Source organism: Episyrphus balteatus, chromosome 1 (assembly GCF_945859705.1).
Source record: "Episyrphus balteatus chromosome 1, idEpiBalt1.1, whole genome shotgun sequence".
Taxonomy (NCBI): Eukaryota; Metazoa; Arthropoda; class Insecta; order Diptera; family Syrphidae; genus Episyrphus; species Episyrphus balteatus.
This window is the reverse complement of record NC_079134.1, coordinates 27800982-27818777: the sequence shown is the minus strand read 5'-3', so window position 1 is coordinate 27818777 and position 17796 is coordinate 27800982. Positions and strand designations below refer to the sequence as shown.

The following is a 17796-nucleotide window of genomic DNA, read 5'->3' as shown; positions in this document are numbered from 1 at the left end:
CAAAAAACGATTTGTTTCGGTTTTAATCTATTTAAAGTTCGAAAAGCAAAACACTGCAGTTCGGATAACGGAAACTTATACGAAAGCTGCTTGAAGAAGGGAAAACCTACTTGGAAATTCAAGTTTATATTAGGATGCTCCCCTACAATGGTAGCCAATGCAATAAAGTCAACGAAAAACCCGAAACGCGCGGTAGAAGAAGAAAAAAGACCGCCGTAGATGACAGGAGTAATGTCCAGACGAGCAAAGTTGAGCCTTCTGCATCGTTGTTTCACATCCAGAAGGCTTTAAGCCTGGATTACAGTGCAGTGAAAATTCGGAGGCGAATGTTAAACACTAATTTGTACGCTTGAAGTCCACGAAAAGTTCAGCGAAAAATGTTAAAAAGCGTATCCAGTTTGTAAAAGACCACATAAACTGGCCAGCAAAGTAATGGCGTAACATATTGTTTACTGATGAGAGCATATTTGTCCCCTTTGGTGGTACTGGATCTCCAGAATACGTCCGACGTCCACCCAATACGGAATATGTTCTAAAGTATACGACGGAAACAGTTAAACATGGAGGGTCGAAAATTTAAGAATTTAAACATATTTCTTTGTTAACAGCGGAACTTTTCGTGGACTTCAAGCGTACAAATTAGTGTCTAACATTCGCCTCCGAATTTTCACTGCACTGTAATCCAGGCTTAAAGCCTTCTGGATGTGAAACAACGATGCAGAAGGCTCAACTTTGCTCGTCTGGACATTACTCCTGTCATCTACGGCGGTCTTTTTTCTTCTTCTACCGCGCGTTTCGGGTTTTTCGTTGACTTTATTGCATTGGCTACCATTGTAGGGGAGCATCCTAATATAAACTTGAATTTCCAAGTAGGTTTTCCCTTCTTCAAGCAGCTTTCGTATAAGTTTCCGTTATCCGAACTGCAGTGTTTTGCTCTTCGAACTTTAAATAGATTAAAACCGAAACAAATCGTTTTTTGTTGAAAAATTATTCAAATTATATGAGTACTTACTTTTAAACCAAAAATAAATATTCTAAGTTATAAACCGCTTTTAAATTCTTAAAAAATAACTTTAACTACTATTATTTTGAACAGGTCAAATTCGAAAGAACAACCAAAAATCATTGAAAAATTATTTGGCACCTTCTTTTCCACTTTAAAATTACGATACATTTATTAGTAATTGACCGTTACAAACTTTGACATCAAAGAAATTAAATTTTTAACCATAGAAGCACCGTAAATATAACAAGTGTTATTTAGTTGCAGGCACTACTATTATTTTGAACACAGCTGTATGTCTTTAACTTTTTAACTTTCTGCAGTCTGCAGAGTACATTTAAAATGTATAAGTTCGTGTTTCCACAGACATTACAAAACAAATCTAATGAAACCAGCTGGAAAATTGGAAATATTCGCTTTCGAATTCCATAATTAATATATTCGACGCAAGTCGAAAGAGAGATATCGCATATCGAATCTTAAACGATCGCTTCGTATTCCATAATCAGGCCACAGGGTTTTTTAAAACAACACTTTTGAGTGCCATCTAGTTTTGAGTGTAGCTAGCTGCATAAATCTATTTTTGTATTTCAATAGGTATATTAAGAAGAGACCCATTTGGGAGCGGGTCTTATTACTGTATTTCAAAATTCTGTATGATCAAAATTCTGTAAAATACTGTGTGATCCATACAATATTTCGACCCCAACCCGACCCATTTTTATAAAAAACTCATTTTTGAAAAAAGTGCTTTCGCTCTGAAGCAGATACGATTTGCTAGGTTCGAAATATCTCTGAAAGTCCACTCAAGAAAGTTGGATACCTTTATTGCGAGTGTCGTTTGTTTATCGTTAGACGACTTTTGTCGATAGTCGGTCGATGAATTTTGGTATTGTGAATCTCTATCGACAGACGACTTTTGTCGATCAGTTAGAATGGTATTTTGGCATTGTGAATCACTTTTGTGAACAGTGTTTTTTATTTAATCGTTCGATCTTTTTGGGTTACAATTTTGCTTTCGACTAAAATCCAAATCATAATTCACAATAGCAAATATCTTGGTGGAAAGAGATATACAATACCAAAGCAAATATTTATCGATTCCATCGTATTTTATCGCGTCGAAAGTTGAACGACACTCGCAATAAGGGCCTGAGTTATTAGATTTCGACTGTATACAGGGTGATTCATCAGCAGTTTGACAAAAAGTTAGAGCGTGTAGATTGGGTGAAGACAAGACAAATATCGTATGGAAGGATGTCTACTAACCCTCCCGTTTAGGGAAATGAACTTAATTAGGAAAAAAATGCTATATCCTTTTGTAAGCCCAGAAAACTATTGCATTTGTTTAATAAATCTGTTTAAACAAATAGCTTTTGTCAATACGAACAAATTTTGTAAATGTTTTCCTTCGGTGTTCGTAGCCCTGATTATAAGAAAAATTGATAGGCCAGGTTTTTGTAAGTAATTTTGTATACATAATGGGCCCTACTAACAATCAAATTTAAAGCTCACTTTAATATTTAACTGAATTCTACATATTTCACGATACCAATGAACAATATAAAACTATAAAATTTAACCGAGCGTTAGCCTTCCGTCAGAATGGGGGTAGAAAAACCCCCTTCCACGGTATAAAGTGCTGAAATTCTGTAACCTCTTTTGATTTTGTTGTCCCAACTTTTGTTGTCACATGATGTATATTTCCGAAAGATACAAAAAATGATTTTTGATTGAAGGCAAGAAAATTGGGCCTTCAAAAAAAATATAAACAAGAAATTTATTAAAACATTTCAAGTTTCTCTCTAATAATTAACAGAATTTTAAAATAATATATAGATACATACAATCTAATTTCTACCTATAACTCCAAAGCTTATAATCTAATCAGAAATACAAAGCTTAAGTAAGTTTAAATGTAAAATTAAAACAAACAAAAAAGAAAACTTTCGAATTAAAGCTGCATTTGAATGTAAATAATATACATACATTTTTTTATTGAATAGTTTATACTCTATACTTTAAGCTGTATAAGGATTACCTAAAAAAAAAAAACTTATGGTTTTTTCCTTTCATCAGAATGAAAATTTTTAAACTTAATTATTGTTGTTCGTTTGTGATTTTTTTTAAATATTAAAACAAAAATTACTTAAAAGTAACACACTCAAAAAAAAAAAGTCCTCCCCTGGTGCATGCCAAATACTCGTACGTCCTGCGCTTTAGTCCTAATCTGCCGATAACAACAGTACAACGAAAGCATCTTTGTGCTGATTAAAATATTAAGTTTGTTCTCTATGTTATGTATGTCTTATGATTAACGAAAGAATTGTACAGATTGGTGGTGATATAAATATACATACTCTTTTCTTTCACAAAATATATATATATATGTACGTATATATAAATAAATTATCGTGATATACTTTTTCTTTTTCTTTTAAGGCGATCTTTGATATCGATGAAAAAATAGGCTACACAACTAATCAAGTTCTATACGACTATCAACAAACAAACTACCGGTATGCATTTTGGACTCTTTCAATTTGTCATATGACTTCATTAAATCTTCCATTGATATTGATATCAATTCGTTAGGTGTTGAAGCTTGTAGTTCTTGAGCTGTGGTGATCGAGTTGAGAGCACTCTCATTTGTGCGCATAAATTGGCGCATTCTGTAGACCGATGCATTTCGGCACATCTCTCGCAAATCTGATCCTGAGAATCCATTTGTGAGCTTAGCTAAACGATTAAAGTCCACAGTGTTGCTGATATTTTCTGAACTGAGGATTAGTTTTAAAATTTGCAGACGTTGAGTATCTGTTGGCAGGCCAATGTGGAATTGAGCAGGCATGCGGCGAATTATAGCCTTATCGAGATCTTGTGGACGATTTGTTGCACCCATGACGATAACAGTTGAGCCAGCTCGAGTGCTGAGACCATCCCAGAGCATCATAAATTGAGTTTTCATCATGGCGGTGGCTTCATGATCGTTTGAACTACGGCTACGTAGAAATGAATCGATTTCGTCAATGAAAATGATGCAAGGTTGCAGTTTGATAGCAAGTGAGAAAACTGCCGAGGCAAGTTTTTGAGATTCACCGTACCTGAAAAAAAAATTGTAGAACATGTATTATGTGTTGAGTAATAAACTAAGTGGGAAAGACAAAGAGCAGGGCAATTCCATTATCGCGGGTGCAGCATTTATACTCATTCGAATTTTATTTACAAACAAGTACAAGGAAAACACCAACAAAATATTCTTTATACAAACAACTACCTAACAGCAGTTAAAGAGGCTTAGAAATAATATTTTTAAACGCTCGTTAAACTTATATAGCATGCGCTACCGTAATTCAAGTTGAAAAAAAAAAAATGCTTACTGGTGGGTCAAGAGACGTTTGTGTTTCAAACTCTAAGCGATTTTAATCACCTACTGCCCTCTTAGTTCTTGATTAAAAACATTAAAGTGTGTTTGTCACGAAGTAAATCAAATGCAAATGCAATTTGGAATATAAGAATTATAATTTAAAAATATCGTGATTTTCTAAAAGTTAGGTTGTTTGATTTCGAAAATGCATTCGATAGTCAACTCTTTTTCAGTGGAAAACATCAGTGCTAAAAAGAGGGAACATTTAAGGACGATTCACAATACATGCAGCCTTACTCTGGTCATATTCAATTATAATTGAATCGTTAATACTTATTAACGATCGTCGAATCGTAAGGAAAACAGACATATAGCTATACTTCACTTCCCTTTATTTCAAAAGTATTCGAAAGACTTCTAAACCAACATATCTTCACTTTCTTCACAACTACTCTTCAAGCTGGTCTCTATCATTTTCTTCTGATTAAATAGAGAGAACAATACTCAAAACGTTAACGAACGTATGCCGTAGTTCGACCCCAGGCTATATCCGTGAACTCTCAACTATCCAATTTTTTTCCAATTCTTTTTTTTTTCACATTAAAATTATACTAGTGAAAACTCTGGTATTTCCAATACTCTTGCACTTTATAGACAAATTTTTGGTATTCAATTGGGAAAAACGGCGCAGTGAAGAGGTTAACAATGGCCCTGCCTCAGTAATAGAGTCGAATTTAGCAAAACTCGATGTTAAGGAAAAAAAAAACAATTATTAGCAATAAAATATACATCTCACTTCCAAACGAATAAATAGCTTAGAAGCAGTTTACCTACAATTAAGTCGATATTAAAATGATAGTATTTTTTAAGTTTGGAAGTGAGATGTACATATATTTTGTTACAACTGATTTTTTTTTTTAATGGAGCTTTCGCTAAATTCGGGGCTATTATTAAGGGCCAATTACTTTAGGGTCAGAATAAGATGGTCCGAGGAAATTAAATGTTGAAGGAAGACCATCGGATTTTCTTTTCATACTTATTAATTGGTGGAAGAGTTTTGGATCAGTTAACAACCGATGCTCTACTTTAACTTTAACTATGCCATAGTTAAAGTCTTAATAGTATGACCGAAAACCTAAGTGGCAGTAGATCTAATAGAAAATGATGTACAAGTCGTAAGGAAAGTAGCTGGGTCAAGGAGCATAAGTTGCTGATAACTAGAAGAAGAACTTGCAAAGATCGAGAAAAATTGACGACGAGTCGAGAAATCGAACACGATGTGAATCAACTAAATCTTGGAGGTGGAACCTTGCTTGCCAAGGTTTGAGAATTTACAAGTAAGTAATTTAAAAACTATTTTTGTCTTATTTTGCAATAATAATGAAGTGTTATTTTGCAACGACAAAGTATGCAATGTTTTCATTTATAATTAACTATTCGGTAAGTAATTCTTCAAATGCACGCGAAATATTCTGCAAAGACTCACACAAAAAAGAAAATAGCGGACTTTTCTCGAGTTTCTGACCATTTAAATTAGAGTTTCGTGCATTTTTTTTTTACATTTAAGTTGGTGCATTTGTGAAACATAGAAGAAGAATATAATACAAAAAGCAATTTAGTTTATTTTAAGTAAAAATTTGAATTAGATAATAATACCAATAATATACCAAACAAAAATAAATTAAACATGGTTACATAACCACCTCACTAATTACTTCATCAATTATTTCAAACTTACCATTTGTCGGTGAGTATAGCAACATCCAGATTAATGAATCTCATGCCAGCTTCCTTTGCGGTAGCTTTGGCAATCAAGGTTTTACCACATCCAGGTGGTCCATGCAACAATACTCCCTTTGGTGCTTCCCATAATTTCGATTGATTAAACAAATCTCTATGCCTCACAGGCAACACAACAGACTCTCTCAATTCTTGGATAACACTATCCAAGCCAGCAATGTCTTTCCAGCTAACTGGAATGTCATCGGGCACAACCAAATGTGATGCAATCATAAGTTCATAGTCACTCAGTATTTGAGTGTTTATTTTGAAGCCATCTCCTTCGCCCAGTCTATTATTTAAGGCAACCATTTGAATTTTAAATTGAAAATAAAAATACAAAGAATAATAAATTGCAATCTTCTGAATTGTTTTTTTTGTTTGCGCTCTTACCTTTTTAATTGTTCTTCGGCACGTATTTTTGCCTTTTTCTTATTCTTGCTTGTTGGATCTAATTGATTCATCATCCACTTGACCGAATAAAAGGTAACAACGGATGCAAGCGACACACGAAGGATCAATTGCAGGACTTCGTTGCGACTCAATTGAGAATTACCAAAACTTAAATTGTTCATTTTTGATTATTTAAATTGATGAATCTTGGCTTTTTAACTGCTTATGAATATAAATATTAGAAATTTAACATAAAATGATATAATTTTTAAATCACAATTTTTATATTTGGAAAGAAATTCACGTTTTTTTTATACTTCCGCAAAGGAAAAAACTGGGTTTCTGCTGTGCGCTACCTTGCAAGAATTTTTTTTTGGATGTAAGATGACAGCTGATATCGTTATGTCAGAAATTTTTTGACAATTGATGATTTGAACTGTTTGTTTTAAAAATTTCTAAGGCCATGATGACACTAGTCATGTTTTGGTCACAATTGTTAAAAAAAATTAGAATTTTCGGCGATCTTAAAGCGAAAAATTGGAGAGTTTTCACTTATTTGTCACTCATTTTTTTTATTGTCCTGTGTATTTTTCTTGGCTCCAAGGGCAGTTTTTTCACTTTTAATTCATTTATTTATTTTTATTAATATCTCAAGTACAAGACTGTTGTAAAATTTTAATCCGTGTATTTTGTTGTTGTAGTGCTGTAAGATTTTACACTTTTGCAATGATACTAGACCAGTTGCATCGAATTGTGAATACTTCTTGGTTCTTATGTTGTGGTTCATATACAAATTTTCATTCAGCGTGGTGTTTTTTCAACACATTGCATTTCTATGCACCATTATACATACATACATATACACATTTTGTATACCGCAGCACTTTGTATACCTTTTTTATTCTCTTATTTTTTTAATTTGTATTCTTCTTCTTCAAAATATTCCAATGTCAGTTTTGTTTGCTTTTTATATTTTTTTTGCAACACCAACAATCAGCACAAAATTTTCAAAATATGCATATCGTCGCCTCAATAAAATAATGTCTATTGAAATTTGTTAGAATTATTTCAATATTCCAATCCAAAAACAAATAATAGTCAATTTTCTCCAATATGCCGATGTCGTATGTAACGTTTTCACAGAAACTATTTGTTAGCCAAACACATACGACAAATTGATGACACATACGACAAAAATAAGCAAAGTTTAATTCGACACTTGTTTACGACATACGACAAAAAGATGTCAAATTCAATGCGAAAAAACATAGAAGAAGGTTTTTTCTTTTAACCCGAGTTTAGCGAAACTCGATTTTAACAAAAACATCAATGGTAAAATAACATACATCTAACTTCTAAACTTAGAATTGGTTTAGAAGCAGTTCACCTAATGATAGAACTTTTTTAATTTGGAAGTGAGATGTATGTGTTATTTTTTGTTAAAATCGAGGTTTCGCTAAATTCGGATATATTACTATGTGCTATACTTCACAACAAAATTCTTTCTTAAAGAGAAACTAACATAAATAGAAAAAAAATAATAGGTACATTATTTTTAAAGCAATTTTAGAATTAATGAGATAACAGTTTACTAATACTATGTTTCCACCTACGCTAAATCTGAGATTTAGCTTACTTCGCTTAATCTCAGATTTGGGTTCAACTACCCTAAATCTAAGATTTTCACCTACTTTCAATCCGAGATTTAGAATAAAACTCGAGATTTGTGCTTAATCTACTTAGCTAAGTCTCGGATTTAGGGTAGGTGGAAACGTAGTATAAAATTAAGTTACTGTTCAAGTTGAATTAAAATTATTACAGTTTAAAGATAGCACGATAAAAGCTTCATACAAATTTCGTAGGGCCAAGTTTACATTGTCACTGGATTGGGAACATTGAGGGAACCTAAAGGATCGACATAAAGGAATTCATCTTACAATATGTAGTTACGTATGCTGAATTAATAAAATCATAAAACAACTATTTTATGCTCTTTGTATGCATAAAATAGAGTATAAAGCTCCTCGGATAAACTTGGCACAGGTCCTCGTCCAACCTGCTCGACATCTTGATTGCAACTGAAATTACACTCGTCAGTGTATTTCCTTATGGAATATACGACAAACGTTTACTGAAATTCCAGTAAAATATTGTTGTATGTGTAGCAAAAACAGCACATACGACAATTATTTACCGAACGAAGAAAAACACAGATTTTGTATGAAAAAATTGTAGTATGCACATACGACAATATTTTATTGAGGCGACGATATCTATAAAAGAATTAGCTCAGCACTACTTTTGTACTTTAACAAAAAGTGGCCAATGTAGTAATGCCTTTAGAAAATAGTTTTTAATGTAGTTGTGCACTCAGCTTAAGCGGTTATATTTTGTTATCATCTTTAAACCGAATCGTGAAAATCAAACAAACCATTGAAAAATGACGTTTACTTTTTTTTTATTATTTTTTTTTTTTAACTTTTTTTTTAGCAGTTGTTCAAACAAAAAACCGAGTTAACCAATAATCACTCACCGCTAAAAAAAATTAAAAGTACATTTCTTTTTGACCAAATACAGTGGTAAGAGCAACCACGTTTTTCCAAATCAACAACCATGAGTGACTTTAATTTTGGCGGATCCCAAATCAGCCGCAATGAAATCTTCCAAATGATTATCCGCGTATCGCTTGCTTCAGTTGTTACCTATTTTTCAGTCAAATGGATGATGAAACAAATAGATCCAACTAGCAAGAATAAACGTAAAGCTAAAATACGTGCTGAAGAGCAATTAAAAAGGTAAATTTATTATTTCCCATTGTCAAGTTGAATTACAACAATAATTCGTTTCATTTGCCTGCAGACTTGCCAAAGGAAGCAACTTTGAATTGAAAACACAGACTCTCAACGATTATGAGTTGATGATTGCCTCGCACTTGGTTGTCCCCGATGACATTCCAATCAGCTGGAAAGATATCGCCGGTTTGGATAGTGTCATCCAGGAATTGAGAGAGTCTGTTGTATTGCCTGTGAGGCATAGAGATTTGTTTAATCAATCGAAATTATGGGAAGCTCCAAAGGGAGTATTGTTGCATGGACCACCTGGATGTGGTAAAACCTTGATTGCCAAAGCTACAGCAAAGGAAGCTGGCATGAGATTCATCAATCTGGATGTGGCAATGCTCACAGACAAATGGTAAGTTGTTCGGGGATTCCCATATTTACTTTATGTACTCTTACTACAAAATCACATTTAATAGCAGTGTTGGCATTTCACTACCTTTTTGATGTGATTAGTAGGTTAGATTGCAATTTTAAAATTAAACTGTTAATTTGGGTCCACACTAGGTTGATCAACACGATTGTTAAAAATTCAATCATTAAATAGCGGTAAAAAAGTTGGTAAAAAAAATGCACGGGTCGCACGAACTTGCTCTTAGGGTTTCCTACAATTTATTTAAATGAAAAGTTAAAAAATGTGTTTGAAATAAAAACTAAAAATTCTTTTTTCAAATGAAAAAAACAGCATCTGAAATAAAATTGATCTCCAAAACAAGTATGTGATTTCATTTCTTTTATTGAAAAGAAGTTTTAGAAAAAAAATTCAAAATCGTTAGAGTCGTTTTTTAAAAAAACAAAATTTAAATAAAATTTGTATGCTATTTTGAAGAAACTACCAATCAACATCTAAAACCAAGATTTCAAAAAAAATCAATGTTCGGTTTTCGAAAATTTTCAACATTTTTGTAAAAATCCAAAAATTATTTTTTTTTTTAATTTTTAATTTTGGCTTACATACAGCTATGGACAAAGAAATAGCACACTTTTGATTTTTCTTACAAAAATTGGATTTATTTGGGACCTATTAACTTATATATTACAATTTTTACATCAGGGCATGCATTAGCTTATGGGAATTCATAAAATTAATAATTATAAATTATTTTATTTCAATTCAATTTTTAAAAATATAATTTCTAGAGAATACCCTTTTTTCTTGTGGACAAAGAAATAGCCCACATTCCGAAAATCATAAAAATAATCATTTCTAAGCAAAAATTCTAACAATTTCCAATAAATTCAATACTACTAAGTTAGTAACTTGTTAGTAGACCACAGTTTTTCAAAGTTCTTTCGCACCTCTTTGGTAAACTTTCAACTAACGTCTGGTATCCACTTTGTGGAGTACGGCACCACGCTTCTTTGATTCTGGCCCAAAGATCGTTTGAATTTTTGAATTTCCTTTTCCCACGCTTAACCTTGACATCAATTTATAAGTTTTCTATGGGGTTAAGATTGTGAATTTGAGATGGCTAGGTGCAAACATCGATTTTTTCGTCCGAAAACCTATCTTGTACTATTTCTGATGCATGTTTGGGTGATTGTCATGTATGAATATCTGATTAACTGGCGAGAAATATGGTTCGTCGGTATTCTAATGTAATATTAAGACAAAAGAATTTATCAATTTTGCCATCCACCTAACCAATGGGTCCTTACCATGCCAGGAAAATGCGCCCCAGACCATCAAATCCTATCCTCTTAGTTTCATAGTCTTGAGATAATACTTTGGCTTGTCCTTATAACATTTTAGGCGATGGACAAATGTTTTGTCATCGGTTCCAATGCGGTTAACCTTTATTTCATCACTCCAAAAGACTCTCATTCAAAACAGCATGTTTTTATTCAGATGTTTTATAGCTAATGTTAGGTGATCTTTCATGTGTCTTTTTATATCATTGGATTTTTCTTGCTTACCTGTCTGTACAACTCAGCATCATTAAGTATCCTTCTTAAAAGTCTGCTTGACACTTTTTTCGCCGAATTCTATATTTACTTCGGGCAAAATCGTGCGAGATGACTTAAAAGGCCCACATTTGCGTTTCTTTGTGATCGCTCTATCCACTCGTATGGAAGTTTTGCGGGGAAGAAGTTAACGCAATTTAATTTCAGAGTTTAAATTTCTATTTGCTCTTTCCAAATAAATGGCTTTATCCATCATTTATTCGAAAAATTTAGAGTTTAAGCTAATTAAGAAGGATTTTTCCCTTGACTTTGAGGCTCGAAAGTAATTCTCCCTTTTTTCGCAGTTTAATGATGTTTTCTGCCTATTTTTTTCAAAAATACTTGTTAATTAAATAGTAGCAATAAAATGAATGCATTTTCGTCTACAACTTTTGAACGCGGAATAAAAACTTAACGGTTAAACAAATGTGTGCTATTTCTGTGTCCACTAGCGAAAGAGACAGAAAAAGCATTATATTGCTAGTGCAAATAAATATAGAAAATAACGGTACTTTTAAGATATTTTTGTCTCCATCACTTTATTTCGATAATATACCAAAAGAAAAAAATTTATAAAAAGCATTCCTAATATCTAAAATTCGATTCGCATGATTTTTCTCAATAGTGTGCTATTTCTCTGTCCATGGCTGTATATTAAAATTATAAAAATGCTTTTTTACAAAAAATTTCGTTGAAATCGAATTAGTAGTGTTGGAGAAAATCGGATTAAAAAAAAAACGGTTATATGACAGGTACTGTTAATAATGATTTTTGAAAAAAATTTTCATTAAAAGATAGACCTTGTCTTAAAATTTACATTTGAATTTTTTGAACAAAATCGTTGGAACCGTAACTTGATAATATAGTACCTACTTATGTATATCGGAAGTAAAAATTATTTTCTAAGCGGTTAGTCGTAGAGTTGTTTTTTTTTTTTTAATCGATAGATAAATTTGTTAAAACAATGCAATAGGCATTAAACGGTTTTCTAAAATGAAAAGTACCTTTGTCAAAGTTGTTATTTTATGTAGGGATTTTTTTTTGCAAATTTGAAAGATGACACTGGAAAGATACAAAAAACGGATTTTTAAGGCCCTAAATTTCGAAATGTTTTTAAACACCTACATACTTTTTTAACGTTTTTTTTGGAGCGGTTTTTTTATGAATTTTTAAAACATCTCTAGCTTACAGAATGCGCATGCGTGTTCGGATTTCTAAAATTCTTTTAACCCAATTTTTTTACCGTTTTCAACCGTTTTTTATTAATAACTACTTTATTTTGATACATAGATGAATACAGTAGTTAGAAAATAGGCAGGAATATATTTGTAAAAAATTTCAATCATTTTTTTATTCAGAATTCGGAGGTAACTTTTTTGACACTTGACATCTATTTACCTAGATCCTAGAGCATTTGACTAGACTTTATTCCATATTCTAATGATTCATATAATATATGTATAACGATATATGTATGCTGTAAAATTTTAAATTTAAAAAGTCAAAAACTACCACAAAATGCCTGTAGATCTGTACACGAAGGAAATACCGTAATCTCAGTTTAAATTTCAACATGGTTGGCTTTAAAAAATTGTTATTGTTTTTGGAGGCGTCGTATAGATATGTTTTAAAGCTTGAAATGATAAGCCTTAACTGCATTGGCTCAAAAAGTGAAAAAGTACAAAAGTGAAAATTTTCAAACACATTTTTGTATAGTTTTTCGGGCTAGAAAATTAAAACAAATGATGCAGAAAGCTTATTTTTTGGTCTAAAAAACAATTTGTATACTCTTTATCACAAAACAATTGCGATAGCCAGAAAAAAAATCTATTCACTTTTGTAGTTTTTCAAAAAGTGGTGTATGTAGTTAAGCCTATAAGCTTTCCGATGATATAAAATTTGTTATAGGTTGTCATATAAACAAAAAATGAACAAATGATGGAAGAAAAAAAAGTTAGTTTTTAGTTGTTGTTTTTAAGAAAACTGATTACATTACGAAAATTACAGTTTTTTTTTTGTAAATGTCGTACAGACATAAATAAGGTGAATATTTTTAGATGAAATAATAAGCTTTCAAATAGTATAACATTTGTAGTGGGTTGTCAGGTAAAAATTCTAACCAAATGCTGTGCCAAGAAAAAATTCCTTGAAAAATTAGTAATTTCAAAAAATAATTATTATACTTTTTACAGAACATAAAGAATCTTGAAATAGTTTTATTTTAAAAAAAAATATTAGGCTTCAAGATGATACCTATAATTTTTTTTGTTAGATTTTTATTATGAAAAAAATGACACAATGATAAAAAATAGAGATAATTTTGTTTAGCTTTTTCTTATAAATGCTTCAAAAAATTATTCCGTTTGTGAATCTTAATCTTTAGCTAAAGTACTATAATATGAGATGGTTTTATTATGTTATACATTTTTCTTACAAGAAGGTTGACAAAAAATTAATTTTTAAATCATCTTTTTTAAGCACACCTTTTTTCTTATGACGTTATCACTTAAAATTATCGCCCGTAAACCGACTTTACAAACAACCACTTTTTTTTGTATCTTTTTTTAGGTATGGTGAATCACAAAAATTAGCTTCAGCAGTCTTTTCGCTGGCCGTCAAGTTGGAACCTTGTATCGTTTTCATTGATGAAATTGATTCATTCCTTCGTAATCGTAGCACAAACGATCACGAAGCCACAGCCATGATGAAAACTCAGTTTATGATGATGTGGGATGGTTTGAGCACTCGAGCTGGATCGACTGTTATCGTCATGGGTGCAACCAATCGTCCCCAAGATCTCGATAAGGCAATTCTTCGCCGAATGCCAGCTCAATTCCACATCGGCCTGCCCACCGATGCACAGCGTTTGCAAATCTTGAAACTTGTTCTCGAATTGGAAAATATAAGTGAATCAGTCGATTTTAATCGTCTATCGAAACTTACCAAAGGTTTCTCTGGATCTGATTTAAGAGAAATGTGCCGAAATGCTTCGGTTTATAGAATGAGACAATTTATGAGGGATAATGAGAGCGCTATTAATGCGGCTGAAAATACAGAAGAATTTCATGATGCAACATCGAGTGATTTGTTGGCGATATCAATGGAAGATATGCTGAGGTCGTATGAAAGAATGAAAGAGTCGAAGAAACATACACAGAATCTTTTTGTTGAAAATCACATTGAACTTGATTAAATCAGTTTAAACTTTGTGAATTAAATTGTTTGGTGGTCAGGTTATAAATTTCCTCCTTTTTTATTTTTTTTTTGTTTATATAGCTGAGGAGATCTCAAAAATACAAAATATACCAAAATCTTGTCAGAGTACAATCTTGAAATCTTTTATGTAACATTTTATTTAAGAAAATACTAAATTCCAATAAATTATTTGAAAGTACAGCTTAGCTGGTAATCTGCAAACATCTTTGCTTTATTATTTAAAAATTAAAATAAAATTAAACCAATGGGACATTATTAGAAACGTTCATTCCAGATTATCCATTTGGAGAAGGTTGTGAGGCCTTTGTAGAGAGACTCCAAAAGTATGCAAGGTACGTGGAAATGTGTCAAAATTTTGTATTGGTTGGGCAGCTATTTACCATTTTACCAGGGGTGGAATCGGCTAAGGTGATAGTTGATTATCACCTTTTTGAATGTCACTCTTGACCATCACCTATTTTTTGCTCTGAGTAAAGTGATCACCAAAACTCTACAAGCGCAGAATTTTCGATGAGTATTCGACTCACACGAGGGAGACCGACCCTACCGGTGCCCAATTTTTTTTTATTTCTTAATACCTAAATAGTTACATATTAAATATTCTATATTTTTTCTTCACAAGAAACCATATTTTACTCAACAAACTAAAATGTTCGTATTAGTTTAGAATATAATGTAGTTAACCGTTGAGGATGTCAATAAAAATATAAAGTGATAATCACCTTACGTGGAGCAAAAGTATTTATTGTGATGATCAACATTCACCTTAGCCGATTCCACCCCAGGTTTCCCCAGAGTTTAGACCGGTTCATGAATACCCTTAATATATACCTAAAGTCTGAATATAAATTATGTACTATATACGTACAAAATATAATATATTTAAAATTATTTGTTCTATTCTACATTTGCTCTTTTTATTAATCATGTTTTTGTACTCAAGTTATGTCTTTTTGCTATATATATATTTTTTTAATTTCGGGGTTATCCAATAAATTGCATTTTATTGTATTATTTCGGACTTATTCAAAGTCAAATTCAGCGATCTCCGAAAAAAAGAATAACAACATTTTGGAGAAAAATTAGTATGGGACCTTAAATTTAACTTTAAGAGGGGAGGGTTAAATTGGAATCCCAATAATAACGTTTTTTTTTCAAGAATCATTGTTAACTACAAATTCTGCAAGAGTACCAATAAACTATCTACTTCTAATGATGCCGTTGAATCAAGTAAAAATTATAAAAAAATAAAATCCGAAATTTGGTGGAAAAATGATAAAAACAAATTGAAACCGTATTTCCACCGCTTTCCAGACCTAAATGACTTATGTATGTGCTTTTAATGGGATGCATTTTTGGAGAAATCCTGTAAAAAAAAAAAGTTATCAATTTGTATCAAAAATTTAAAGAAAAATCAATAACCTGTTTCCGAAAAATTGGCTTGTCTAAAACAGCGCTTTTGATTCTCAAACGTGTTTGGAATCGGACAATGGGGCAAGTCTGCTGAATTAAAAGAAACATTTAAATACCTACAAATATAAAAAAAATAAATAGACTTATAAAAAAATAAATAAAGTTACATATAAAAAAATAAATAAAATCAATATTATTAAAAGGTACCTACACGTTTGTAAAAAAAAAAAAAATTCACTATGGCGTATACGTACTTTTGCCTTTTTTTATCAAAATTTTATTTTAATGTATGAACAAATTCTGTTTGACATAATAGAGCCCCCGCACACTACAGACTTTCTATCGGTCGATAGTTTAGTCGGGTTGGGCTCCTAGTGTGCGCACAGGCAGCCAACTAAACAGTCGGGTCGCTAGGAAACATTTTAGTTTGAAGGCAATTGTGTAGGAAAACAAACTTTTTTTTCGATCAAACAAACTTTTTCATCGTTGTAGTGTGCGCACTCTCATATATTTTCATTCAAGCTTAACTAAATTGGCCCCTTTTTGCATAAAGAATAAAAGTAAAATTTGTGTTCTCGCTAGTTCACTTCTAGTGAAGTGAACATGAACACATCTCCACTTGTGAATATTTTGACATTCACCGCTAGTAGACACACACTTTAAGTTTATTCATCTCATGAATACGCACATAATCAACAAAATACAAACATTCCTTTTTTTCAACAATAATTTTCAAATTCATTTGTTCGAAATAACTATAAAGGATGCTAAAGCCTAGTACGCTGCTGATGCGAAACGAAATTTTCCATACAAAATATCGTTAACGAAATCTTGAACGAAATTAATTTTTGTTTTGTTTTAGCTTTTAAACTTATTTTGCGATGTTTTTTCTTGATTTTTTTTTATTTGTATTCTTATTATTTTTACTATGCTATAATACCCGATGGAATTTTTTTTTTTTTTGTTAACATGTTCGCTGTTGACTTTGGAGACTTCAAAATTTTTTGTTTCGCTTCAGCAGCGTATTAGGCTTAAAATTCAAAACTTTAATTATTTCATCTGTGTGAAAGAGATTCCCGTAAATTGTGTACGTGAACTACTTCATTGCTCGTGAAGCAAATTTCTCCACTTTTTTCTCCACCAAGGTTCACAGGAACGTTCACGGGTGAACACAATACAATACAAATTTGTATGAATTCACGACTTGCTTTACTAGTATGTACCAGGGTTAATAATTGAAATTCTTGATAAAAAATCAAATCAAAACCAATTGGAAGATTTTTTTGAAACTATCTGTCAAATCTTAAAGCTTCGGTAAAGCTTCGTTTATGCTTTTTATAGACCTTATAAGTACATTGTTATGAAAAGTCCAACTTGTATAACATTCTTCTTTTTCCATGTCCAAAAAACTTACTTAAGTTTAACAGAAGCTGAAATGTAGCTTCGGTAATAGCCTGTTATCAATGAGAAAATGTTACACGATACAAAGACCATTTTTGCATCGAATTGTGAATACTCCTAATGTAGTTTATAGCCTGCTTTCACTAGAGCCCAAATAAGGTAATTACGCAAATTATCTCATTTCGAAGTTAAATTCTATGGAAAAAAAATTTAATTTGAAATCTGAACTGACCTCATTTGCGAAATTATTTCATTTGGGCTCTAGTGAAAACAGGCTATTAAGGCCCAACTATAATAGGCAATGCGCGCATGGGTTTATGTCAAAATGGCATGAGTGTGAGTTGTCGAACATACACAATTCTTATGGGATAGCCATAATGCGCATATGCGCGCTTCGTTAACTTTCGTTAAGCATATGCCGTGCGCTCTGAACCACACGACAT

The 17796-nt window shown here is 31.8% G+C and overlaps 3 protein-coding genes across 3 annotated transcripts in view; 2 read left to right on the top strand and 1 right to left on the bottom strand.

The window, feature by feature from the left end:
• Nucleotides 1-17796, top strand: part of LOC129905098 (serine-rich adhesin for platelets) — a 158307-nt gene that overhangs the window by 101025 nt on the left and 39486 nt on the right. The window lies entirely within an intron of this gene.
• LOC129905106 (outer mitochondrial transmembrane helix translocase-like) lies at nt 2951-6913 on the bottom strand. Its single transcript, XM_055980495.1, has 3 exons — nt 6543-6913; nt 6109-6441; nt 2951-4107 (listed from the first exon to the last, which is right to left on the bottom strand). Exons 1-3 carry the CDS (start codon nt 6722-6724, stop codon nt 3483-3485), a joined length of 1140 nt encoding a protein of 379 aa, XP_055836470.1. The 5' UTR covers nt 6725-6913; the 3' UTR covers nt 2951-3482.
• Nucleotides 9012-14740, top strand: LOC129905105 (outer mitochondrial transmembrane helix translocase-like). Its single transcript, XM_055980494.1, has 3 exons — nt 9012-9337; nt 9402-9734; nt 13892-14740. The coding sequence occupies exons 1-3, from the start codon at nt 9156-9158 to the stop codon at nt 14514-14516; spliced, it is 1140 nt and encodes a 379-aa protein (XP_055836469.1). The 5' UTR covers nt 9012-9155; the 3' UTR covers nt 14517-14740.